General features: G+C 38.3%; 1 protein-coding gene across 1 annotated transcript in view; it reads left to right on the top strand.

Moving 5' to 3' along the window:
* The first annotated feature begins 321 nt into the window (after positions 1 to 321).
* Positions 322 to 26,562, top strand: part of LOC131062886 (uncharacterized) — a 37,995-nt gene continuing 11,754 nt past the window's right edge. Inside the window, exons 1-9 of the mRNA XM_057996623.2 lie at positions 322 to 1,074; positions 1,305 to 1,932; positions 2,205 to 2,270; positions 2,628 to 2,772; positions 2,869 to 3,087; positions 3,186 to 3,375; positions 3,457 to 3,655; positions 3,752 to 4,338; positions 8,362 to 8,452. Of these exons, the coding sequence (XP_057852606.2) occupies positions 549 to 1,074; positions 1,305 to 1,932; positions 2,205 to 2,270; positions 2,628 to 2,772; positions 2,869 to 3,087; positions 3,186 to 3,375; positions 3,457 to 3,655; positions 3,752 to 3,869 (2,091 nt within the window). The 5' untranslated portion in view covers positions 322 to 548 and the 3' untranslated portion in view covers positions 3,870 to 4,338; positions 8,362 to 8,452. The remainder of the gene's footprint in view (positions 1,075 to 1,304; positions 1,933 to 2,204; positions 2,271 to 2,627; positions 2,773 to 2,868; positions 3,088 to 3,185; positions 3,376 to 3,456; positions 3,656 to 3,751; positions 4,339 to 8,361; positions 8,453 to 26,562) is intronic.

Below are 26,562 nucleotides of genomic sequence, written 5' to 3'. Positions count from 1 at the left end.
TAATAACTAAGAATAAAAATAAGAATAAACTTAAAAAAGTGCTCTTTCTTTTATATAGATTATATTAAATATTAAATATATATAAAATAATTTTGAATAAACGCATGCAATGAGAAGTAAGAACTAAGAAATAAGAATATAAATAAGAATAAATTTAAAAAATGGTTTCCTCTTTAATAGAATTTTTTTAAAATATTAAATAAGAACTAAAAAATAAGAATAAAAATAAAAATAAGAATAAACTCAAAAAAGCGCTCACTCCTTTATATAGATTATATTAAATATTAGATATATATAAAATCATGCATGCAATGGGATCTAAGAAATAAAAACTTAAAAAAGCGGCGGGGTGTATGAATTGATTTATTTTTCGTGTTCTGAATTGATTTTTCGATCGGGTGTTTGAGATTTTTCGTGTTCAGAGTAGGGCGGGGTGTATGAATTAATTGATTTTTCTTGTTCTGAATTGTTTTTTGGATCGTGTGTTTGAGATTTCAGAGTAGAGAAAATCAGATTGCTCAGTAAAGAGAGAAGGCAGTGTTACAGCCATGGCATCGAAAGTTGCAGATCCCTCTCTAGGATTTTTAACGAGAAAAGAAACAGAGGTGAAACTGGCGAGGCCAACGAGAGTCAAAAACAAAACCCCCGCGCCGATTCAGATCACCGCGGAACAAATATTAAGAGAGGCAAGGGAGCGGCAGGAGGCAGAAATCCGCCCTCCAAAGCAAAAAATTACAGACGAGAGCGAATTAGCAGAATACCGTCTCCGCAAGAGAAAGTCATTTGAGGACTTGATTCGGAGGGTGAGATGGAATACTAATGTGTGGGTCAAGTACGCATTATGGGAGGAGTCCCAAAAGGATTTTGCACGGGCGAGGTCTGTCTGGGAAAGGGCCCTCGAGGTGGATTACAGGAATTCCACTCTGTGGCTTCGCTACGCCGAGGTGGAGATGAAACACAAGTTTATAAACCACGCCAGGAATGTCTGGGACCGTGCGGTGTCGTACCTTCCGAGAATTGATCAGCTCTGGTACAAGTACATTCATATGGAGGAGATGCTCGGCAATGTTGCAGGTAAGTGAAAGTATCCAAAACCCTAATTTTATTGTTTTTGGAGTATCTTTGGCCTTTGTTATTTCTAATTGGTCCAGAATGCATTGCATTGCCAATATGATATATCCAACAACCTCAATATATACAATTACATCCGCTTTGGCTAATCTTGGACCTTCATGGTTCACTATATAGTTTTGTTCAAACAAGGATTGGGTTTTAAGCTAAACATTTGCCATTCCTGCTTCCAGGGGCTCGCCAAGTTTTTGAGAGGTGGATGAATTGGGAACCCGATCACCACGGTTGGTCTGCATACATAAAATTTGAACTCAGGTACAGTGAAGTGGACAGGGCCAGGACCTTATTTGAAAAATATGTGCAGTGTCACCCCACAGTGAAGGCTTGGATCCGCTATGCTAAGTTTGAGATGAAGAACGGGGAGATTCCCAAGGCTCGACGATGTCATGAGAGGGCAGTTGACCAACTTGGGGAGGATAGGCAGACTGAGGAGCTCTTTGTGGCATTCGCTGAATTCGAGGAGCGCTGTAAGGAGTTGGAGCGAGCAAGGTGTATTTATAAGTATGCCCTTGACCATATACCTAAGGGACAGGCTGAAAATCTCTACAGGAAATTCGTTATGTTTGAAAAACAGTATGGTGATAGAGAAGGTATTGAAGATGTCATTGTTGGCAAGAGGAGGTTTCAATATGAGGAGGACGTCAAGAAGAGTCCACTTAATTATGATGCTTGGTTTGATTATGTGCGCCTCGAGGAGAGTGTTGGCAACAAGGAAAGAATAAGGGAGATATATGAGAGGGCAATAGCAAATGTGCCACCTGCAGAGGAGAAACGCTATTGGCAAAGATACATCTACTTATGGTAAGTTGCTTATTTGTCGCCATATCTATTCAAATATTGTTCTTTTTTAAAGTTTCGCCCTTTTAATATCAAAACAGACAGTCTCGACTGCTTTGTGGCTAATCAAGAAGCAAGCTGGTAAAAACAAACAAGAATATATATTGAGCACTTTTTTCATTAATATTTACTATGCGTATCTAATGTGATATCAGCTCAATCCATCTACTTAAACTCATTGTAATATGCTGTTCAATCCATCTACTTAAACTCATTGTAATATGCTGTTTTTTAAGGATAAACTATGCACTATATGAGGAGCTTGAAGCTGAGGACATGGAACGCACAAGGGATGTATATAGGTATGGATATCTCAAATCAAATTTGCTTTTTGTATAGGTGCATTTTTTATAATAATAGAATGATTGATAATAATCTACATCTAAAATCTTCTTTCACTTTATAAATTTTTCAGTTTACTATGTGACTAAATCAATAATGCTCTTGTATTTTATATTTTAATTATTTGCAATTATCTTAAGTGCTTTCTTTCTTTAAACATATTGTATAGGTATGTTCCTGATGTGAATCACATGTGTTTTTAAGTAGGGAATTGATCTCCGAATTCCAAAATCTAGTAAATATTCTGTCAATCATGTCTTAAGAGGAGCTTGTAATTAAACCCTGAAATATGACATTGATTATGGTTGTTAATCCAGGGAATGTTTGAAGCTCATTCCACATAAGAAGTTTTCATTTGCAAAGATCTGGTTGTTAGCCGCACAATTTGAGATACGTCAGAAAAATTTGACGTCTGCGAGACAGATATTGGGCAGTGCCATTGGAATGGCACCCAAAGACAAGGTAAAGGATACTTAGTAATATAAAAAACTGATTTATTTTTAAATTATATTACACACATTTAAGTGGAAATTATTCATTAATTGTAACTTCTTGCAGATATTCAATACATACATTGAAATAGAACTACAACTCGGAAATCTTGATAGATGCAGAACATTGTATGAAAAATACTTAGAGTGGGCACCGGCAAACTGTCATGCCTGGACCAAGTACGTGGAATTGGAAAGGTCTTTAGGTGAGACTGAACGTGGTAGGTCAATATTTGAATTAGCGATAACTCAACCTGTACTTGATATGCCGGAGCTACTATGGAAGGTATGGGACACATAACAGCTGCAAACTGTTACTTTATGTGCTGATTCTGTACTCATCATTTGCAAATTTATTTTAAATTTTTACTGTTTAATTTGCAGGCTTATATAGAGTTTGAAATATCGGAAGGTGAATATGAAAAAACTAGACATCTTTATGAGAGACTGCTAGATCGTACAAAGCACTTGAAAGTGTGGATCAGCTATGCCAAGTTTGAAGCTTCTGTTGCTTTGGAGGAAGAATCTAAAGCTAATGAAGAACAGAATCAGCAGCGTGTTCTTCACACTCATGGTAAGTTATAAAAAAAATGATTTTACAGAACCTGTATCTTCTCTTTTGAAGAAGTTACTTATGTTTAATGGAATGTTTCAGGTGTTTTTGAAAGGGCATTTGATTATATGAGGACAACTGTCCCAGAGCAGAAAGAAGAGAGATCAATTCTATTGGAGGAATGGCTCAATATGGAGACTAGCTTTGGCAGTCTGGGCGATGTGAGTCTGGTTCAGAAAAAACTGCCCAGAAAGGTGAAACGGAAAAGAGCAATCATGTCTGAGGATGAAAGACCTACTGGGTATGGTTTTCTCGATCTGTGGTTTTCTTTTGTTCTTAAAGCCAAAGGTAACTTTTTATCCTGCTAACATATGCTATTACATTCTTTGCTTTGCAGCTATGAGGAGTACTATGACTACATCTTTCCTGATGAGTCAGACATGGCTCCTACCCTAAAGATATTTGAGGCTGCCCGTAAGTGGAAGAAGCAAAGGTCTGTTTCTGGTGAAGATTAATTGTATTAATGTTGTCCATTTGTTTCCGATCTTTGGAGTTTTGAAGCGTATTCCTGCCAATGAAATGAATGGTCTTGAGAAAGAGTGACGTAAGTGGAAGAGTCGCATTTCTCTTTAAGAGAATAATGGACACCAGTGCATTTGCCATGTCAACAGTGGCAGGCATATTTCACTTTCAGCACAGGATAGTTATCACAGAGAAATGGAAGGGTGAATACCAAGTGAAGATGCTTCCTTCTGTGAGGGAGCTCAACTTTTCAGTCGCAGCCAGATTTTGATTGAGACATGCAGGAAGCAGAGCTGTATCTGGAATCTCATGGAAAATGAGTCTGTATCTTTACAATTGTATGAAATGATGACAGAAATTGTAGAAGTCCTGGATTTTTTGTCACTTCAACTTCTGGATGTGACAGCCAAAATCAAATAATAGGTGGAGCTGGTAAACATTATACCTAAGTAGCTTACTATGGTAAGTATCTATGGTGTATGTGTATGAGAGAAAACTGAATGTTATTGGATGATTAAGAATTTCATTTCGCAAATTCACTATTGTTGATTTTGAGGCAGCTTTGGGCTTTTGAGTTCCAATGCATTTTAACTTCTGTTCTATTGTCTTAGCTTGGTTTAGTGCTTTTTGGATGTTGCTCAAAGCTCATGTTTAATTGATGTTGTGCATGATATTCTTTAGTTTGTTTTCTTTATGATTGGTAATAATTATGATTTTATAATTTTTATTGATATATTTGAAAAAGTATTTATTGCATATAACCAAAATGTCTGATAGATCAGACCCCAACCACCAGCACCCCTACCTATCCGCCATTACAACTACTGCCCTTCTGATCATATTGGCATTCTCAGTAGAATTGCCAAGATTGCAAAATTCAGACTCTGAAGAAACCAAAAAGAGTCCGACTACTTCTGCAAAACCTGCAACATACATCCTGAAACCCACTGAGCACCATACCTACACAGAACTACATTATATACACTAAAAACATATAGCAGCGAAGAAGAAACTATAATCGATGTACAGAGATATACATGAAAAGAAAGCATAATATTTTTTGACCACACAAAAAAAGCACCTTCAGACACAAGCTTGCCCTGCAGAAAACTAGGGCATATTTAGGGCAACACCACTTGGCCCTTCAACAGCGCTGCCACTACCACCTCCACACAATTCAGCATCTGTGCACTCGCACGACACCATTTGCACTCTGGCCTTGTGCTTTCCCGAGACCTTCCTCTTGTCTTTCCCTTGAATTCTTGGCTTCACATCATCTTCCTTTGCAGAATTTCTCACCAAAGTGCCTCAAGCCTCACCTCCTTTTCTCTCAGAAACAATTTGAGAGAGTCCCAGGGGATGTTTGCTTCCATACCTAGAGTAAAGGTGGCCTCCATACCTGTCACCTTCACACAACGCCAGCAGCCAGTACTGCCAAAAATGGGCCCAAAGCCTTATAAATAGTTGAATGCCTGTCCTGTCCCTACATTCTCCCATTACAACAAATGATTGGTATTAATTATACCCTTGTACATCGCCTGCCACATCGACCTCCTCCAGATTTCGAAAATCTTCCAAGTGGGTTTTGTGCACTTAAGCAAATCATGTTGCCCACTTGGACAACACTTCAGCCACCTCATTTCCAGTCCTTCTCACATGTGTAATCTTGTAATTACTGAAAAAATTTAAACCATTTCTGATTTTGGAGATGTATTTATTTAAAACCATGAGTTGGCTTCCCCTTTAATGATCGCATTAATAATAATTTGTGAATCCCCTTCCAAATGCAGATTTTGAACTCCAAACTTTAATCCCCATTGCACTGCCAATAATGCTGCTTGGACTTCCGCCTCATTATTGGTACCCTTTTCAAGCCTTTGAGAACCTATCATCACAATATTCCCAAGCCAATCCCTAATCACCACCCCTGCCCCCGAAATACCTAGATTGCCTTTAGAGGCACATTCAAAATTGGCCTCGAACCACCCTGCCTGTAGCATTTCCCATTTCTCAGTAGAATTCGAAGGAAACATCGGATCAACCCGAGAAGGCCCATGAATGGGCTGATATTCTTTAGTTTGTTATCTGTGCTTGAATTTTGAATTTGGGTTCAATGGTAGTCTGTGTTGTGATCACTTGTAATATGGATTAGATTTGCGGCACTTGGATTCCCATTAACATGCTTCGGAACCAGGATAATAAAGTCTCAGTGTTGCATCTTTTATTTGATAGAGTAGTACTGGTATGCATGGAGCCTTGTGTTGCACCCTTTGTTCCATAGTTCAGTGGCCAACTACCTGCCTGCCTGCAGAATAATTAACTTGATTTTTTGCTTTGCCTTGGGGTTGGGACATGCTGCATCTTATCCTGTAACAAAGAAGTGGGTTTGGATGGATGATAGGAGTTGAAATCGTTGACGAGAGAAATGGACATGAAATTGTTTCTGGACGTGTGGGACAAATCCATTGATTTGATCTGGCTGAACTCTCCACCCATTGGCTATAGTCGCCTTGGATAATATGTGTGAGCCCTTTGTCTCAGCAGTGGAAAATCTTAATCGGCTGCTTTAATCTCTGTTTGTTTGGGTGCGGTTGTATCTTTTACTGGCTGATCCTATGTTATTTTAACACAATGGAGTTGATGATTATTGCATTTGCATTGTTGGGCAGACTAATTCCATGCTTTCTTTGACTAGGTCTGAGATTCAAATTGATCTCCTGTATATTGGTTTGTGGTCCTAATCCCACACTGTATCAATCATTGTTAATACAATGAGAAGAATGGGTATCAGAGGAATTTCTCTTCCTATATGTATTTGTAGAAGAGAAAAGCATAGTGGATTTGTAACGAATAGGTGAAAAATTGATGTATGTTAATATATATAGTAGTGGAATCAAAGGCTTACTGTGTTGTTACAAGAATAAGGATTCAATTCATGCCCCTTGAATTTGAGTTGTATTGACAGGAGCCCCACTTTCATATTAGTAAAACATGCAATCTAAATGGAAAATCACTGAGTCCATCTTTAGTATGGACTTCTTGTGCTTTGAACTAACAAAACTTCTAAATTTGTGCTAGGTGAATGCATTTATTTGGTAACAACTTGTATTAAAAACATGAACCTCATACCCTTTATCTAGAATTCTTCAAAGTTTTGGGATTTAATTTGTCTAAACATGTAGAAAACCACCAAAGTAATGACTGCCAGGTTCGTTACCACAATCATAAAAGAAACTGCAGATGAATTCATTCTTGCTGTCATTTCAAAAAGCCATCGTATGCCATTTTCCTTCGGAATTTCCACCAATAGATCATAGGGCATGTAGAAAGTAATCTTCATAGTGTTCGGTTCCCCAAATCTTATCTTCATGAGATCATCCATTTTCAAAAAACAATGGAATGTTCTCCTCTTGCTGTTGCCACACGCATACAACCTAATGCCTACAAAATAGTGAAAAAAGAGGACATAATCATTATAGGGAATTTTCAGAATGCATCTTGCAAATATGCTAGAGAATCGCTTGACTTGAATTGTAATCATGAGTTAGGGCGATCGACACTAAGGAACAATTTCAAATTAATGGTGACTGCAATTGTCTGGTGGTGGATTGACAGGCTCGGCCAGTAACAAAATCAAATTCATGGAATGTGTTTAATTCTTATTCTCGTCAGCATTATGTGAAAGCAATGATTAACAAAAATGTAAATACTTGAAAAAAAAATTGTTCAACAATAAAGTAGAGCTGAAAGTAAATTATCAGTTAGCCAATAGGCTTCCCTGCTAGAAAATCTGCGTACGGAAGCTCGGCGATTTTGTCTCGTGCATGGAAACCAGATAATATGCCATCTTTCTGCCTGCCGATGTCTAAAACAAGTAACTGGTAAACAATTTTTGGGCAAAGTGATCAAAGTGTGTAAAAATCGGGTGTGAAAACAAGCCAGTTCACCAACCTCTCAATTCTCAAGTCTAGTCTCTTAATGAGAGAAATCTTGTCCCTATCTAATCCGCGTCAGCATAAAATATCTTGATTATCTTGCTCAATGTAGCGGAAACTATTCTGTTTGGCACTTCAAATTTCTACAGTGAATGAATTGCTGCCCATTTTTTACAATTGGCATGGTTATCAACACAACACAGTTTGTGCAGAATCTTGAGGAAATTCTTTTTCCATGGTTTCAGTGAGTTTTTATTTTCAAATTTGTAAGCGGCCGATTTAATTTTTGCTGTGTTTAATTTCACTCTAAAAAATAAATCTGTTTTTAGCTGTTCATTGAAGGCATTGGTTCTGTAGTTTTATCTATGGCTTTTTTCATGTCATTTGTAATACCTAGATTTGCATCCTTATTTGTTTCTTCACGAAGAGATATCTTGAACTATTGGAAACCTAAATACAAATTTAATGTTGTAATTTAGAGTTTTTGCGCTTACACTGTACACTGTTGTGAGTTATGAAGTTGTTAATGTTTTTTTTTGCTGTACTTCAGTGAAATTCACAATTACCAGAAGAGCACTTATATTTTGATCAGGAAGCTGCCTTTCCAAATGTTGGTTCAAGAAATTTCATTCGGATTCAAGGTATCAACAAGCATGCCTTTCTGTCTCTCTGAAAAGTAACGTTTTTAGTGCTTAGACAACTGATAAACATGGTCTCACTGTACGTTGGTAATGCAGTATCATTGATGTTAAAATCCCTTTGCATATACAAAGCCATTTTAACCGACCGGACTGGAAAATATTACATACAATACAGAGGGAAACATTATCACCAGGTTCGTGGGCCTTTTTTTACCACATTGTAGATTTTTTTTAATTTCAACTTACACCATGATGATATCATACTCACAGCCATCATTGGTTGTATTATTGAAAAGAAATAAGAAAGTGCTGAGGGAGTGGGTGCGGTGAATCAGTACTTTAGATGATAAAACAGCCTAAGAACAAAAAACTCTAAATAAGACTTAGAGATAGAGACACAAATTTTTATCACGTGGAAAACCCTTTCGGGTAAAAAACCATGGTTCACAATATTTCCGAACATTGGGCACCAACCCAGTTACAATATAAAGCACCAACTTTCAAGAGCATCGACTCAATGTCATAGGAGCTTCAACTCTAGCTTACCGAAGCTACAACCTCTGATACAAAAAGAAGATCAACTACAGACGATTTAAGTACAGAAAATGAACATGTCACTATGAGTTGACATGAATCAATCAAACATAGTTCAGATTTTTACAAACTTCCAAAGCATAAAATATATAAATATATCTGTCCGTGTACAAGCAATAAGCTGTTATATCACTGAACAGAAGCCAGATTCCAGTGTACTTCATAATATTTGAATTAGGAATGCATGTCGCTCATAAACTCCAGCCTTAGAAAATTAAAACTTCTACTCAGTTCACTAACACTAACATTTTTGAACCAGCTGAAACCCGATACTGCAAAAATCACACACATAATCATATCCCAGTAGCATACCTTTTAAAACTCGGCTCCATGTTTAATCAACTGAAAATAGCGAACACTAAAACCAGCTTCTCAGATTAAAAGTTGAGAGATCCAGAAATTAAGCACACTTCTTTTTGATACTATCAATCATCTTCTGAAGAGACTACACATCATCAACGAGCATCAACAATCTTCAAGGAACAAAACTTGCGCTACTTAGAATACCCCTCTAAAAAACGGTTACACATTTTTTAGACATCCACTTCCACACATACAGAAAAACAACGGTCATACACAGAGTTAACGTCTCTGTAACTACACCAGAATATGCAGATCACATACCCTAGGCATCTGAAGAAGGTACAAAAAAAAATCTTCAAAAAAAAAAAACGCGCCAACTGACATAGGAAGCATACAAACAAAAGACAAGGCATGAACAGTGATAATCGACATTATTCCTCCAAATTGACTTTGCTGAAAATGAATCTTCTGAACTTGAAAAGATACTGTAGGCATACGTGCCATTTGGACAAATACATCCAACAGAAGAAAACTGTGACATCAATGATGAAAAAATATAACAATCTCCCCCTTTTTTGACATTGATGGCAACCCATAATCTCTGAGACAAACTGAAACAAACTAACCAAGAAGCTCCTCCTGTCTCACATCTCCCCCTTTGACATCAATGACGAAACCAATCAGAATATAGAGCCGGGGCATGAAGAGTAGCATGAAAAAAAATCCCCTTGAGATCTTAAGAGAAAATCAGTGTTGGAGTGAAATCACTTCAAGTTTTTTCCTTAAAAATTCAAATGTCTCCTTTGAGAGAGGCTTGGTAAATATATCAGCAACTTGTTCTTTAGACCACACATATTCCAGCTTAACAATCTGATTAGCAACTTGCTCCCGTAAAAAGATGATATTTAATGGGAATATGTTAAGTACGAGAGTGCAAAACTGGATTTTGTGAAATATCAATAGCACTCATATTATCACATAAAATAGAAACTAGTTTAGCATACTCAACCTTAAAGTCCTGCAAGGTATGTTTCATTCAAATAACCTGTGTACAACAAGATACAATTGCTCTGTACTCAGCTTCAACTGTGGATAATGAAATAGAAGCCTGTTTTTTACTTAACCAAGAAACAAGACAAACACCAACAAAGAAAGCACAACCGCTCGTGTTTTTTCTATCATCTACTGAACCTCCCCAATTTGCATCAGTGTAGGCTGTTAGTATAAAATTACGACATTTGGGATACCATAAACCAAAATTCATTGTACCCTTAAGTTATTTGAAGATTCTCTTCACTGCTTGCACACGAGTGTTTTTAGGTGTAGCTTGAAACTGTGCAACATATCCAACTGCCTGCATAATGTCAGGTCTAGTAGCTATAACATAAAGAAAACTGCCTACCATAGACCTGTAATAAGTCTGATTAACATTAGGAGATCCATCATGTTTACTAAGTTTAGTACCTGTTACCATAGGAGTACTAACAAGATGACTATCTTCCATTCTGAACCTCTTTAACATCTCTCTTATATATTTGGCTTGAGAGATGAAGATACCTTTTTCTGTTTGATGTATTTGCAAACCCAAAAAGAAAGACAACTCTCCTAGCATAGACATTTCAAACCCTTTCTTCATATTGGCTGCAAATTCTTTGCACATACCTATACAGTCACTGCCAAAGATTAGATCATCCACATAAACCACAACAATCAACATGTGTTTACCTTCCTCTTTAACGTAAAGGTTGCTGTCCGCTACTCCTTTTTTAAAGCCCTGCTGCTGCAAGTACTTATCCATCTTGTCATACCATGCATGGGGAGCCCGTTTAAGGCCATGCAAAGCCTTTTTCAGTTTACATACATAATCATGTTTGTCAGACAAAACAAATCCATCTGGCTGCTCAACATAAACATCTTCATTCATATGTCCATTAAGAAAGGCAAATTTTACATCCATATGAAATCCTTAAAATCCTTTATAAGATACAAAAGCAAGAAAAAGTCCAATTGCTTCAAGACGTGCAATAGGAGCAAAAGTTTCATCATCTTATAAGGATTTTCACAACCAACTGGAAGCTATTGGTCGAAAAATGGAGGGAAAATATATGGTGGTCATCATAGTTGAACTACTCGCCAAAACCAAAAACTCGCCAAGGCCCAAAAAAAAACTCGGGAAAAACCCAACCAATACTTGGCAAAAAACTTGGGAACTTAAAAAATTGCTTAAGTTTAATTAGAAATGATTTTTTTTGCAAAATTCAATGAGAAGATGCATCCAATGAGTCAATAAATGAGAACACAAAAGAAACAAGCTGAATCTAGATATATTTAAACGCAAACTAGGTACAAAATTTCATCCTAATGAGAAATGCTGATGGCTAGAAGCAAAATAGTAAATAGTTTTTGTAGAACTAAAAGTAAATACATCAATACAATTACATCTTCCTCTTCCCAGCTCTAGTAAAAACTAGGGGAGAGGTAGAACTAGAGGGTCTAGTCTTAGAAGTCTGTTGTGGGCGTGCCGTGTGACTGTGCTTCCTCGCTTGGTATGACTAGCTCAGGTTGTGGCTCGTCCTCCATCCTAGATGTAGCTCTGCCTCTAGCTGCACCTTGCACTGGCAATGACTCATCCTCCTCATCCTCCTCAATGTCATCCAGTGTGAAACTAAATCCACCCCCTTCCTCCTCCATAGCTTGCCTCTCCAAATCATTGATGTCATCCTCTATAAACAATGAGGCTGCTCCTACATTGTCCAATCACTGTAAGGATCTATATCATCCAAATCAATTGGACCAGTTGGTTCTTCCTCTACCTTCCTTATGCGCAACCGCAAATTATATTGCACAAAGACAAGGTCATTGAAGTGTTTTTGGGCTAAGTTGCTCCTCTTCTTCGTGTGGATGGCCTTAAACAAGCTCCAATTGCGCTCACAACTGGATGAACTACAAGGGTGACATAAGATTCTGAGGGCAAAATTTTTGAGATTCGGGGTATTTCCACCCCAACTTTGCCACCAAGCATCTGCAAAATAAAATTAGGTTGAGGTTAGCACCCCTTGCGGGGGTCTGAGGGTGAGAAAGAGAGGGGTAGACAGATAGGTCTAGATCTTGGGGGAGAGAGGAGAAAGTGAGATGGAGAGTGGTAGAGAGTGGGATAGAGGAAGAGTGATAGGGAGATAGATAGGTCTAAAATTCGGGACGGATAAAGTGAGTGAGATAGAGAGAGTGAGAGAATGCTAACAGGAGCCTACTGATTACTGAAATTTGACCAAGTCTGAAAATTTAGAAGATCTTCTAAAACCTAGAATTTACTTAAATGTTATATTTCATGTATATATTCTGATGAAGAGAATGAGACTGACTTGAAAACAAAAATTAGATAATTTTTGACATGTTTGAACCTTTTTTTTAATGCAACCGAGTTTTTCTTAGAAACTTGCCAAAAACTCGGCGAGTTAAAGTCATAAAAAAAACTTGTTGAGTTTTCGGCGAGTAGTCCATCGATGGTGGTCATTACTTTGAAGAGTCTCCCATGTTCGTATGAGCATTTCATCGAGATGCTGAATATCACCTCCACCAATGTTGATCTCAAATTTGCAAATCTTTGCAACAAGTTGCTACAACAGCATCGTTGGAGAGAGTAGTTTGGGAGCAGTACCAATTTCACCTCCACAGAGCAAGCGTTCTTTGCAAAATCTTCTGCTAAGAACAAAGGGAAGGCTCTATTTTCTCAGTTGAAAGGCTCTAGTTCTTCTCAGTTAAGCAAGAAGAAAAAGAACGGTGAGTGTAATTATTGTCGTAAGTATGGTCAGATGAAGGTTGATTGTCGGTTTCGATTGGCTTCTGAACAAAAGATGTAGGGAGGGTCTCAACAAAAGGTCAACGTCGTAGAGCACTCTGAGTAGAAAGAATCTGCATTCTATGCTTTTATGGCCAAAAGAATTGCAGATCCAGACAAATCTTTTGCCTGGTATATTGATTCAGGGGCTTCTCGACATTTTACTCATCGCCGGGATTGGTTCACCAAATATGAACCATTTACTGACTCAATGATCTTTGGAGGGGGAGAAGAGTATACTGTTGTTCATAAGGGCAATATTCATATTCACTTTGGAAGGAGAAATTTAATATTTCTCGATGTCTACTATGTTCCAGGTATGGAACATAATTTTTTCTCCGTCAGCCAGATCATGAGGCATTCTCCCTAGTTGGATGTTGTTCTCAGTTCATCCACCTGCGGCATTATTGATAGGGAGACTCTACTCCAATCGCTATGGTACTTGAGGATCATGGTCTGTATAGTCTAGTTGATTTCGGTGATTTTTAGGAGCACGCTTTCATAGCCAGGAATAATTCCATCAGCAAACTTTGGCATCAACGTTATGGGCACTTGAATGTGCACTATCTATCTCAACTGTCTTGGGAGGGTTTGGTTGGTGGTTTGCCTAAGATCCAAAGTCAAAATCATGGAGTTTGTGGAGCCTGTCAAACTGGGAAGCAACATAGGATACCATTCTCGGATAATGATTCTTGGAGAGCCTGCAAGGTCCTTCAATTGGTTCATGCTGATGTATGTGGTCCAATGAACACTCCATCTGTTATTGGGTCCAGGTAATTTTTATTATTTGTTGATGATTTCAGTAGAAAAATGTAGGTGTATTTTTTGAAAAATAAATCTGATGTGTTCAGTACATTTTAGCGGTATAAGGCCTTTGTTGAGAAAGAATCCGATTCTCAGATTGTCAAAGGTCAAATAATCCCCGGGGGGGGGGGGAGTATTTTTTTGCTGACTTCTCTACAATTTGTGCTACACATGGCATTAAGTGCCAACTCACCACACCATACACCCCTCAGCAAAATGTTGTCGTTGAACGTAGGAATCACACCATTACTGAAATGGTTCGTTCTTAGATGGAGTCAAGAAATGTCCCCAAGAAATACTGGGTGGAAGCAGTTTATATTGCAGTCTACCTCCTGAATGGCTCACCTACACAGGCCATTAAGAAGATGACTCCAGAAGAAGCCTAGTCAGGACGTAAGCCTAAAGTGGGCCATCTGAAAGTCTTTGGTTCTACAACTCATGTATGGATTCCAAAAGCCAAGCGTGCCAAGCTGGACTCCAAGAGCCAACAACTTATGTTTATTGGTTATGACGACAATCACAAGGCATACAAATTGATTGATGTGGATACAGATCGTCTCATATTCAGTCGTGATGTTGTGATTGATGAGACTACTAGTCCATTTCTTCCTACTACTAGTCTTGTGGATTAGCCTATGAAGGTTTTTGATGAGGATGTTCGTCTTCCTCTTGGTTCCCCTGATCGGAGGGCTTAAGAGCATTCTGACTTTGAAGATGAGAAGTCTACCGGTCATGATATAGCACCACCTGATTTTCCTCAGGACTCCCATCTAGATGACTTTGCTCCAACAATCCCAGGAAATGCTATTTCTCCTATTCCAGATGTTGGTACTTCTATGGACTGAAATAGGCTCCTCGTGCATGGTACTCAAAATTGATCAGTACTTGGTTGATCATGGTTTTCAACACAATCCTTCTGACAGTAATTTGTATGTCAAATAGTTTGGTGATGATATTCTCTTTGTTGTCTACGTTCGATGACTTGATCATTACTGGAAATTCAACACATTTGATTGCCGCAATCAAACAGGATTTGTGTCAAGCTTTTGACATGACAAATTTGGGGCTTCTCCATTACTGTTTGGGTATTGAGGTGTGGCAGACACCTAATAGTATTTTTATCTCTTAGTCTAAATATGCTCGAAGTTTGCTTGACAAATTTCGGATGTAGGATTGTAAACTTGCCTCCACACCTATGGAGAAGGGGCCGAAGTTGTCAGTCAACTCCGATTCACCTCCGGTCGATGAAACAACATTCAGGCAACTAGTGGGTAGCCTAATCTATCTCACTGCCACTAGACCTGATCTCAGTTTTGTAGTGAGCTACATTTTTTGCTTCATGACAACTCCAAAAGCCGATCATTGGGTTGCAGCGAAGTAACTGCTGCGATATGTGAAGGGTACTTCGGATTTTGGCGTTCTGTATGGTAGCTGCAAGGATACAAAGCTAATTGGTTATATCAACTCGGATTGGGTAGGTTTCGTGGATGACCGCAAATCCACTTCTGGGTATGTATTCAGTTTGGGTATAAGTGTTGTAACATGGACCAACAAGAAGCAACAGGCAGTGGCTCTTTCCTCGACTGAAGTAGAGTATCAAGGAACAATTAAGGCAACATGTGAGGCAGTTTGGCTCCGTAGGATGCTTTCTGACATGCACTTGTCACAAGTAGGACCTTCTCCCTCGTACACTGATAATCAAGGGGTGCTCAAATTGGCCAAAAATCCAGTCTTCCATGAACGCACCAAGCATGTTGAGCTTCATTGTCATTACATCCACAAGCTAGTAGAAGACGGATCAGTTCAACTGCAGTATGTTTTGACAACGGATCAAACTGCAAATATTCTCATCAAGTCTCTGAGCCTAGATAAATTTGTCAAATTTAGGGGTCAACTTGGTGTTGTTGACAGATTGACCATTAAGGGAGGGTGTTAGAATAATATATCTCTACATAGTTAATGGTCAAGTTAGTAGGTAGAGGCTGTTAGACATCTTAAATGTCTACAGTTGTAGGTAGTTAGAAGTAGGTGATTTCATTAATAACTACAATGCTTTATAATTCCTATATGTTGTAATATTTCTCAGTTAATATACATTGCATTTTACCAGTGAATCTCTGATTTTCACAAGATTATCTTCTCTTTTTATAAAACAGGGGCTACCAAAATTTTTAAAGTACCTTACAGTTGCTGGTTTACTTTTCCATAGCTCATAGGGAGTTTTATTATGCTTTGATCTCAATAAACCTTTGTTCTGAATATAGACTGCTATATGAACAACCTCTCTTCAAAAAGCATCAGTCATTTTGGCCTCATTCATCATGCTAGGAGCCATTACTTGAACTGTTCTATTTTTCCTCTCAACAACACCATTTTGTTGAGGTGTTCTGGGTGTTGAAACCTGCCCTTTAATCCCATTTTCTCATAGAAACTGATAAACTCGTAAGAAATGAATTCATCACCATTATCAGAACGTAAACACTTTATTTTCAAATCCTTTTCATTCTCAACTAAAACCTTAAAAGCTTTAAATTTTTCTAAAGCTTCAGATTTCTCTTTCAAAATGGTAACCCAAGTCATGCGAGAAAAATCATCTATTACTAGCATAAATAGTTTTCACCTTGTAAACTTGCTGTCCTAGTTGGTCCACATGAGTCAGTATGGACTAACTCAAGTGGTTTAGTGTTGGATAAGTTTTTAGATTTAAAATTGGTTCTAGTTTGCTTAACCATCTGATAGTCTTTGCAAACAATATCTGTTGGTATTTCAAACTTTGGCATGTCTCTAATAGCTTCTTTCTTGCTGATTTGAGCTAGATTATCAAAACTCATATGCCCAAGTCTTTTGTGCCACAAACATATTTCATCTAGCTGACTCAAACAACATTTTTCATCATTAGAATCATCTAGAATATATAAATTATTTGCTGCTCTAGTTGCATTTGCAATATGCTTCCCACTTTTACTAATGACAACAATTTGAATTAAAAACAAGGTCATATCCTTGATCACATAATTAACTTGTTGATAGGTGTGCTCGTTTAACCACAGGCAATGACATAGATCATTGTTGCCTTCCCAACCACAGACGATATACTACTATCGTCTCCCCCGAGCACTACATTTCTGGATAATGCGGATTAACTGTATATTCAATCTGCCAATGTATTGACCAGCTTGTCTTGTATTGAACTGAATGTGTGTATTCGATCCTAGTGAATGAGCCAGCCTTATCTATAAATATGTGGATCGTACCCCTTCTTGAATAGTCATCCTCCAATAAAGGCGACTATTCAAATATGAAGAGAGACGTCTCTTTAATAGAGGTGACTCCTCCTTGAGTCAACCTTAAGAGACACGTCCTCTTAATATTTAAATAAACATCATTTAAAGTGGGCGACAATTCTTAATGAGCATCAACTTCTCAAGGAATATATTTCTTGCCGCTACATACCTCAACACTCCCTCTTAGCTAGGGAGATATCTTCTCAGATACTCATGTCATGGAGTGTTGAACACAAGATGCCACTGAGAGGGGGGGTGAATCAGTGGTTTCCAAAATTTAGCCTTATAATCCTAAGTGTGTGGGTACCGGTTAGTAGATCTAACACTAAGTAAACATACCGGTGAGATAGGAGGATGTCACAAATGCAACCACACACAAAAGAAACATCACATAACACCAAATGTACAAGGAAAACCCAACATGGGAAAAACCTCGGTGAAAAATGCTACTCGAGTCTACTGCTCCAATCCAGCCTCATAATAAACACACCGGTTACAAGATTTAGGGCACCAACCCCAAGAGCACCACCCCTGCTTTTAGGGCACCAACCCAAGGAGCACCAACCCCTGATTTAGGGCACCAACCCAAGGAGCACCAACCCCTGTACCGAGCTCCAACTCAGTGATCTACAATGAACATTATCAAATACAAAAGTAATAATCTGATTACAAGTGAATCTTGTAACTACAACATACACTTCACCTTGCTGGTTTCACTTCTCCTCTGCCTTACCGGTTGACTCCTTCTCTTCCTTCTGTCACTTTGCCTCTATTGTGTTCTCAGTCGGTTTTCTGTGCTCTCCTTTCTTCTTCTCACTTTCTCTATTTGCTTACATTCACCTATTGCTGCGAATACACCGGTTCAGACTCCATCGGTTTTCTGTCTTTGCAACTGGTTACCAGTTCCCTGTTCCCTGTTCTCTCTGTCTCTTCTCCTTCTGCTCTGCTTATGGTTTGTCGGCTCTCTTCCGACACTCACTCTCCACCACTTCACTCTCAGCAACCTTCCTACTGGTTCTACCACCACCGGTTGTCTTCACTGATGCACACTTGTAGTTTTACCGGTTACTGAAACCTTACCGATTAAACCCTTGTTAAACCTTCTAACTAGTTGTTTCTCTTCTACACTTAGTCGCTTCAGTGTTTAGCAGTCAAATAATCCGACTGATCAATCCTTTTCTTGCACACCCCTCTCACTTGATCGACATCATCAATCATCATCAGTCTTTGATCAGCATATATATAACAGAGCTTTCCCGCCAAAACGTGAGTTTGAACTTTGGCGCGCTAGGGCTTCTTCACCAACCAATTTGGCGTACCAGATCCAATCAAATTTTCTTTGATCATGTCTTAGAGATGATTGCTTGCACATCACCGCCAATATCGTGCCTTCCAGTGCACGTCTTCTATTTTTAGCAAACATGGCTTTGTTTCTCGACCTGCTTCTGTCAATCACATTAAATGATCTCCTTGTTTCCTTCTCCAAATCTGATCTGCAACTGGACGTCCTGCTTTGATCGTTGCAACACAAATGTCTACCCTTTGATCTGCCTCGAGTCATGATTTACGCAGCCGACTTTAATGTCGACCTACTCACCAGCTACCTCACTGACTCACCTTTCATCTTTCACTGTATGTTTGACACCAGGTTTCTACGTGGCAATCTCGTCGTTATTCAGCTCTGCATGGTCCACTATGTCGGTTCTGACTCAATCACTGATCATTATGCACTACCGGTGCTTACCCATCGGTTGACTAACCGTGCATGTACATATCGCCTTACCGGTTAAACCTAACCAATTAACCTTCATGCCTTCACCTTCTCTGTCTTACCAGTGAATCACATTTGCTCGGTCTTCAAGTGTATCGGTCCTCAATAGTTATCTAGGGTGACTCATCATGTGCTTCTTCATCTTATTGAGAGCACTTCACTTATGTCTCTTAGTTCACTTAGCTGCATGCCGGTATCCTTGTTTACCGGTTGGGACTCTTTATGACTTCATGCTATCAACCTCCAACTATTATGCATCTGAGGTAACACCTTTCTCCAACTGCATCCCGATAACTCTATGTGTGCAACTGCAGAGCCTCATCTTCATCTGACCGGTTCTCCTCTCAACCAGTTTGCCAAGATGGCAAACACATCGTCTCAACTCTTCCTTCTCTGTCCCTGTAGCACATCATGCCTTCTCTTTTGATCCAGTGCTCATCTTTGATCTCAAACTTTGGAGGCTTCCTCATCATCCACATTAGTCATCCGGTCTATGCATCCAATCACCTGCCTTTGCTTACTCTGACTATCTTATCCCAGAGAGTCATGATGTATACCATGTATGCTATGGGATAAGCAGGGTATTACCACTTACCGGTGGGAAGAATAGACAATTGCACTTCAACTGCCAAACACTGGTGGAGGAGGATCTATGTCACTTGTTGGTAATAATGTGACTTCACTGAGGAGAGGATACATCTTCAACTTGACATATGTCCTAGTAGCTTTTCCATATGTCATCTTTGCTCACTGAAGCAACACACTCTTTGTCAACCTTCTCTTCATCCGGTGGGAGTCCTGCTAGTTGACAACATACTAGTGTACCGGTTGCACTGCCAACCCTTCATTAGTTCATACTGCAGCAAACTTTACTGTTCACAAGCTTTTCGGTTCATATCACTTACCGGTCTCTTCTCTCCCTAGCTTGTTCAGTATCAACTGTCCACTCTATCGGTTGATAACACTGACAACATATCAACTATTTTCTCATACCGGTTGTCTTGCTATACCGGTAACATGCTATATCAGTTGACATCAATGACAACACAATGCCAACATGGAGTCTCTCAACATGACAATCACAATGGCTATATCCATTAGTAAAAAAAGAAGGCTTGTTATGGAGTCTCTCAACATGATATCATCATGGAGTCCCTCAACATGATGTCCATCATGGCTACTCCCATGAGTGGAAGAAAACAAGAGCACAAGTGCCCATCACAGAGTCACTCAACTTGATGTCGTCATGGAGTCTTTCAACATGACGTCCACCATGGCTACTCCCAGAGGGTGGATAGACACAAGTATAAGGAATTCATCACAGAGTCTCTCAATGTGATGTTTGTCATGGAGTCTCTCAACATGACATCCACCATGGCTACTCTCAGAGGGTGGAACAAGGGCTTTCACCTCAAAGTTCCCTCTCACAGAGAAGAATGCATTAACAAGGGCTTGCACCTCAAACATCTCTCTTACAAAAAAAAATGCATTAACAAGGGCTTGCACTTCAAACTTCTCTCTCACAGAGAAGAATGCATTAAAGTACATCTCAAGAAATCACTGATGCTAAGCCTCCCTCTCAGCAAGAGCTTTAAGTACTAGTATCAACCTCCTGACTTTCTCGTCCAAAGTGGCCTTTGTTGGTTTGTCAGACTCCCTTTGAATGTTAATTTCTCCTCTCCGAAGAAACTGATTGTAACGACAATCTGTAAGGGTTTTTCCTCTTCGAGAAAATCCTCCAAGATCCAAAAATGTTTTAAAAGCTGACAGCTGTAGTTGGATCTCAATGGCTGGTGTGTTACTCTGTCAACACTTCCTTGACCACTAGAATGGGTGCTAATGCACATGAGAGCCCATTCAGTAAATCTTTGTACCTTGCAGCAGCCTCAGCCTTTAGTACCTCATCACCATTGCACTCCTGAAGGTGCTCTCGCAACCTTTGGGCCATGAGGGCGACTGTGTCTGCCAAGCTCATTGTACGACTTCGGCAAGTTGAAACATATGAAGCAAGAAATGATGTTCTAAGAGTTGCACGTGTAAAGTCATGATCCCCACTTTTGATAAGTTTCTTTATCAACTTTGTAACACCCGCAAGCTCTTGCTGGGTAATTAAAAACCAGATAGAATCCAGAGCGATACACAAGGCATCGTTCAACTTTTGGGTGTCTGCTAAAGGAATTAGACTTTCTGCAAGAGCCCAATCATGTGAACTTATGACACTCTGGAAAGATCGGCCTAACTCGGCTTTATCCTACCTGAAATACTTTAGTACATTTGGTGGTGGTTCATATAGGTATTGCCCTCTTGAACTTCCCATTCAACGATGCCCCATTGAATAATATTGAGTAGATGTTATCAAGTGCAATGCATTTAATGAAAAATTGCTATTTTCCCACAATGAGGTATTGACCTTAAGCGATTGTAGACTCCAATTTTATCATTTCATTTGATCAAATTTAAGGCTGATATTGCTCTCATTTCTACGATTTAATCCTCTAATGGTATTTGGCAATACGTAGCTGAATATGCCTACCTTTGATTGAATTCTATTTGGAGGCGATATTGATACAAACAGTGAAGGCGAATATCAGGGTGGCGATTCTCATCATTACCACCACAGATCAACACTGAAAGCTCCAACGGTAAAAGCATAGCGATTTTGAGTATCGACACTTCTATTCGATTGTTGTATAAGCCAGGATTAGAACTTGCTCTGATACCATGTTCATGAGTGTGCTCGTTTAACCACAGGCAATTAACCAAATCATTGTTGCCTTCCCAACCATAGACGATATACTGCTATGGTCTCCCTTGAGCACTACATTTCTGGATAATGCCGATTAACTGTATATTCAATCTGCCTATGTATAGACCTACTTGTCTTGTATTGAACTAAATGTGTGTATTCGATCCCAGTGAATGAGCCAACCTTATGTATAAATATGTGGATCGTTTACCTTCTTGAATAGTCGGCCTCCAATAGAGGCAACTATTCAAATATGAAGAGAGACATCTCTTTAATAGAGATGACTCCTTGAGTCAACCTTAAGAGACACGTCCTCTTAATAATTAAATAAACATCATTTAAAGTGGGCAACCATTCTTAATGAGCATTGGCCTCTCAAGGAATATATCTCCCGCTGCTACATACTTCAACATGACTGACACTCAACAAATCGTGCTTTAAACCTTTAACATACAAGACATTCTCAACCTTTATTTCTCCATCATTTAAGACAAGAGTACCAATACCTGCAACTCTTGCTGAAGAGTTACCTCCAAATTTGACTTACCTCCATTCATTTTTCTAAGAGACTGAAATTTGTCTTTGCCACCAGTCATATGCCTGAAACAACCACTATCAACATACGAAATGTCTTTCTCATTTTTTGCTAAAAAGACAGTTTGCACAACTAAAGATTTTTCTGAACTTGGCTTTTCCTTTTTCCTCCAAAATTTGACACTCTCCTTTGCTTTCCCTTTTACATCCATCTTTTTAGATGAACTTGTCAAAATATTGTCACAAAATTTTGCAGAATGACCAAGGTAATTGCACTTATAACAAACATAATTATGATTCCTCAAAGGAGCAAAAGGATTTTGATTCACAAAACTAAAAGTTCTTCTAAGAAATATTCTGCAATTTATAGCCTTGTGACCAAAATAGTTGCAAGAAAAACAATAACCATGAAAGTAAGCATTATTATATCTAATCATATGAGCTTGTCTAGTATTAGAAAACTTATTGAAGTTACCATTTCTGTTTTTAGGAATAAAACCAGCATTAGGCTTATGTTGTTCACCTTCAGAGGACTTAGAACATTGACTTTCATCATAGCCAACTCCACTCTTGTCAAGAGATTGCTTTTGAGAACTCAGCAGGCCATCCAGAGTCATGGTACCTTTTTGAAAAGTGTTCTCATTACTAAACTGCTGTGAAGATTTTTCTAACTTTCTCAATGAGACAACTTCATTTTCAAGCGTCTCACAAACAAACTCCTTGTCCTTGAGTTGTTTTCTGAGGTCTTCTTCAATCTTTTTGGCTTCTTCAATCTGCCCTTTAGAGATTCTCATCATAAAAAGGACTTCATCATTTATAGATTCTCCTTCACTAGCTTCTGTCGAATTGCTTTCCTCTTTCAAATAGAGACTTCTTTTGGAGAGGCGGAACTTTTTACTTTTCTTCAAGAATTTCTTCTTGTTGTTTTTATGATAATTTTTATAACAGCTTTCCTCCTCCTTCTCATAAGGACATTTTTAAGCAAAATGCCCCTTTTTGCCGCAGTTAAAACAAGTTAAAGATAGCTTGCCTTTAAACTTATTAGAACACTTACTTGATTTTCTCACAAAATGAGCTTTCTTCACCATCACTATCTTCTTCTGAATTGTCACTAGATTCAGGACTTTTCTCTTTGCCCTTCTTTGATACCTTGAAGGCAGTTTCTCTTTTAGAAGACGCTTCAACACTTGTTCTCATTTCGTAAGCCGTCAGAATCCCATGCAACTTGTCAACTGTAAGCTTATCGAGTTCAACCATCTCTTCAATCGCTGAAACTTTAGCATCAAATCTTAAGGGCAGCAATCTTAAGATTTTTTGGACAACAACTTTATCATCCAACTGTTAATGTTGTGTAGCTTCGGTCAGATAATTCTGATCGTCAAAATCAAATGCTTAAGTGGCCAATTGGCCTTAAGCATTTGATAGTTGCTTTATCCTTGCAAGTTATGTTAAATTAGCTTATATGTATTGTCACTGAAGTATTTGTAATTGATGATTGGATTTAATTAATACTCATATATTAATATATATTATAAATATATATATGTATCTGTATATCTATATATACAATAATGTTTGTGATTTACATTATTGATATATATGTATATATAATATATACATACATTTTTGTAATAAAGAAAAAGCTGATTATTAAATATGTTTATTAAAACCAATAGTCGATATAATCGACTTGTTACATTTAATTGCTTGACAAACATTAGTCGACTTAAAGTCAAATTGGTTAATTATACCATCTTGCATCTTAGCGTATTGTCTTTAATGTTTATCGGTCTAACCCTTACGGGTTCGTGGAGACATGTCTCCGTAGGGACATGTCTCTACGTGGATGCTATTCCACATAGAGGCATGCCTCCACACCATTGTATATATGGTGTATAGCTGCGGTTAAGGGACAATATAGAAATCGGAAATATTGAACCAGCCGACCTGCACAAAAAACGAACATTGCTGTTACATATTCATTGAAATACAAATCATAAATTCTGACTGCTGTTTCTTACTTGCTTATATTCAAAAGAGATCAAATCAATATATGATAAAAGTACTTTGATAAATAAAATAACACTTAGCATTCTCAAATCTGATAAAATTAACATGGTATCAGAGCCAGTCTAAGGAAGATCATATCAGATTTAAATCAAGAATAGAAATTATATTGAAATCACATATAAACTCCCCTATCTCTTACTTACCTCAAAATGGCAAATGGGGTTAGATTTGAGGACCGCCTTGAAGGGGCATCAAATTTCGTTTCATGGAAATTTAGAATCATGACTACACTAAGAGAACATGAATTAGAAACCTGTGTACACAAAGATTCATCCATGCCAGAAGATGAAGATGAGCAAAGACTATGGATTAAAAACAATAACAAAACCATGAAGATATTGGCAGATCACATAGTGCCTATCATCTCCAAATTGGATACAACAAGCAAAATGTTTTCAACATTGGGAAACATGTATGAAATTAACAACACCACCAGGGTACTATCCTTAAAACAAAAACTTCATCATATAAAGATACATAAGGGTGAATCTATCATCTCATATTTCATGAGAATTACGGAATTAAAAGACCAACTCTCTTCAATTGGTCATACTGCAGATCGTAAGGAGCTAACCCTGTTAGTACTAAATGGACTACCAGGATCACGGGAAGGATTCATACAAGGAATCAGTGCTCGTGCCGAACTACTTGATTTTGATAGATTAAAGACTGATTGCATCCAGGAGGAATCAAGACTTATTGTAAGGGGAGATAATCAAAACACTTCAAATGAAGACATTTGTGTTCTAAAATCTTCCTCACACAAAAAGGGAAAGAAAAGAAATTTTAAAGGGAAGAAGGACAAAGAACCACAAGGAAACGAGATATGACCAAAGTACAATGTTTTAGATGTGGTGAATATGGACACTATGCCATTAAGTGCCCAGACAGATTAAAGACTCAAGTCTCCATTGTAGAAGTTGGAAAATCAAGGGAAGATGAAAAATAAAAAAAGCTTGTATTCTACTCTGCTCTTTCAAGTCAAGTTTCAACAAACCCGAATACTTGGGTAATTGACAAGGGAGCATCCAGGCATATTACTAGATTCAAACAACATCTTGATAACTTAAAAGAAAATTCAAATGAAGAAGTAACCATTGGGGATGATTCAAGCTACCCTGTGAAAGGAATTGGGACCTGCACCATAAATCTGAAATCAGGGATTTCTCTTCAACTCTCAAGAGTACCAGGAATAAAAAGAAATCTAGTGTCCATTTCAACACTTGAAGAGAAGGGTTATAGAGTCACCTTCATGGAAGGAAAAGTCTTGGCTTGGCCAAAGAATTCAACCATAAAGAAAGCCTACACAATTGGAGTAAGGAACCGATGCCTTTATAAACTATGCACGTCTCTCCCTCAAGCTTTGTTACATGAATCACCAGACTCAAATGAAATCTGACACAGGAGGTTAGGGCATCTACATTTCCGAGCTCTTCCCACAATTGAAAAGTTGGTGATTGGTCTACCCAAATTAAAACAAAATCATGAAGGTATGTGCAAAGGATGTGGTCTTGGAAAGAACACAAAGGTATGTTTCACTCCAGCACTAGCAAAACTACAAATATATTAGAAATTGTTCAATATTATTTGTGGACCAATGTTTGTAACCTCCTTAGGAGGATTTTTATATTACATTATTTTTGTTGATGACTATTCTAGGAAGACATGGATCTATTTCCTAAAATGTAAAGGGTCAGAAGAAATCCTTATGAGATTTAAGGAATTCACAGCCCTAGTAGAAAATCTATCTTGTAAGAAAATAAAAATCTTAAGGATAGACAATGGGGGGGAATACACTTAAGAAATATTTAAGATTTTTTGTAAAAATGCTGGGATTAAGAGGGAGTACACTGTGCCCTACAACCCCCAACAAAATGGGGGTAGTATAAAGGAAAAATAGGTCTATTGTAGAAGCTGCAAGAGCCATGATGTATGACCAAAATTTAAACACCTTTTGGGCAGAAGCATCTAGCACTACTGTATACATTCAAAACAGGAGCCCTCACTCTCTCCTAGATAATAAAACTCGGAAGAAGCCTTCTCTGGAGTTAAGCTTGACATAAGCCATCTAAGAATCTTTGGTTGTCCTGTATATATTCATATACCAAAAGAAAAGAGGACCAAGCTAGATCCCTCAGACAGAAAAGACATTTTTGTAGGTTATAG

The sequence above is a fragment of the Cryptomeria japonica genome, chromosome 9 (genome assembly GCF_030272615.1).
Source record: "Cryptomeria japonica chromosome 9, Sugi_1.0, whole genome shotgun sequence".
In the NCBI taxonomy this organism is placed as follows: Eukaryota; Viridiplantae; Streptophyta; class Pinopsida; order Cupressales; family Cupressaceae; genus Cryptomeria; species Cryptomeria japonica.
Note: the sequence above shows the minus strand (reverse complement) of the source record. Positions and strands in the feature narration are given on the sequence as shown.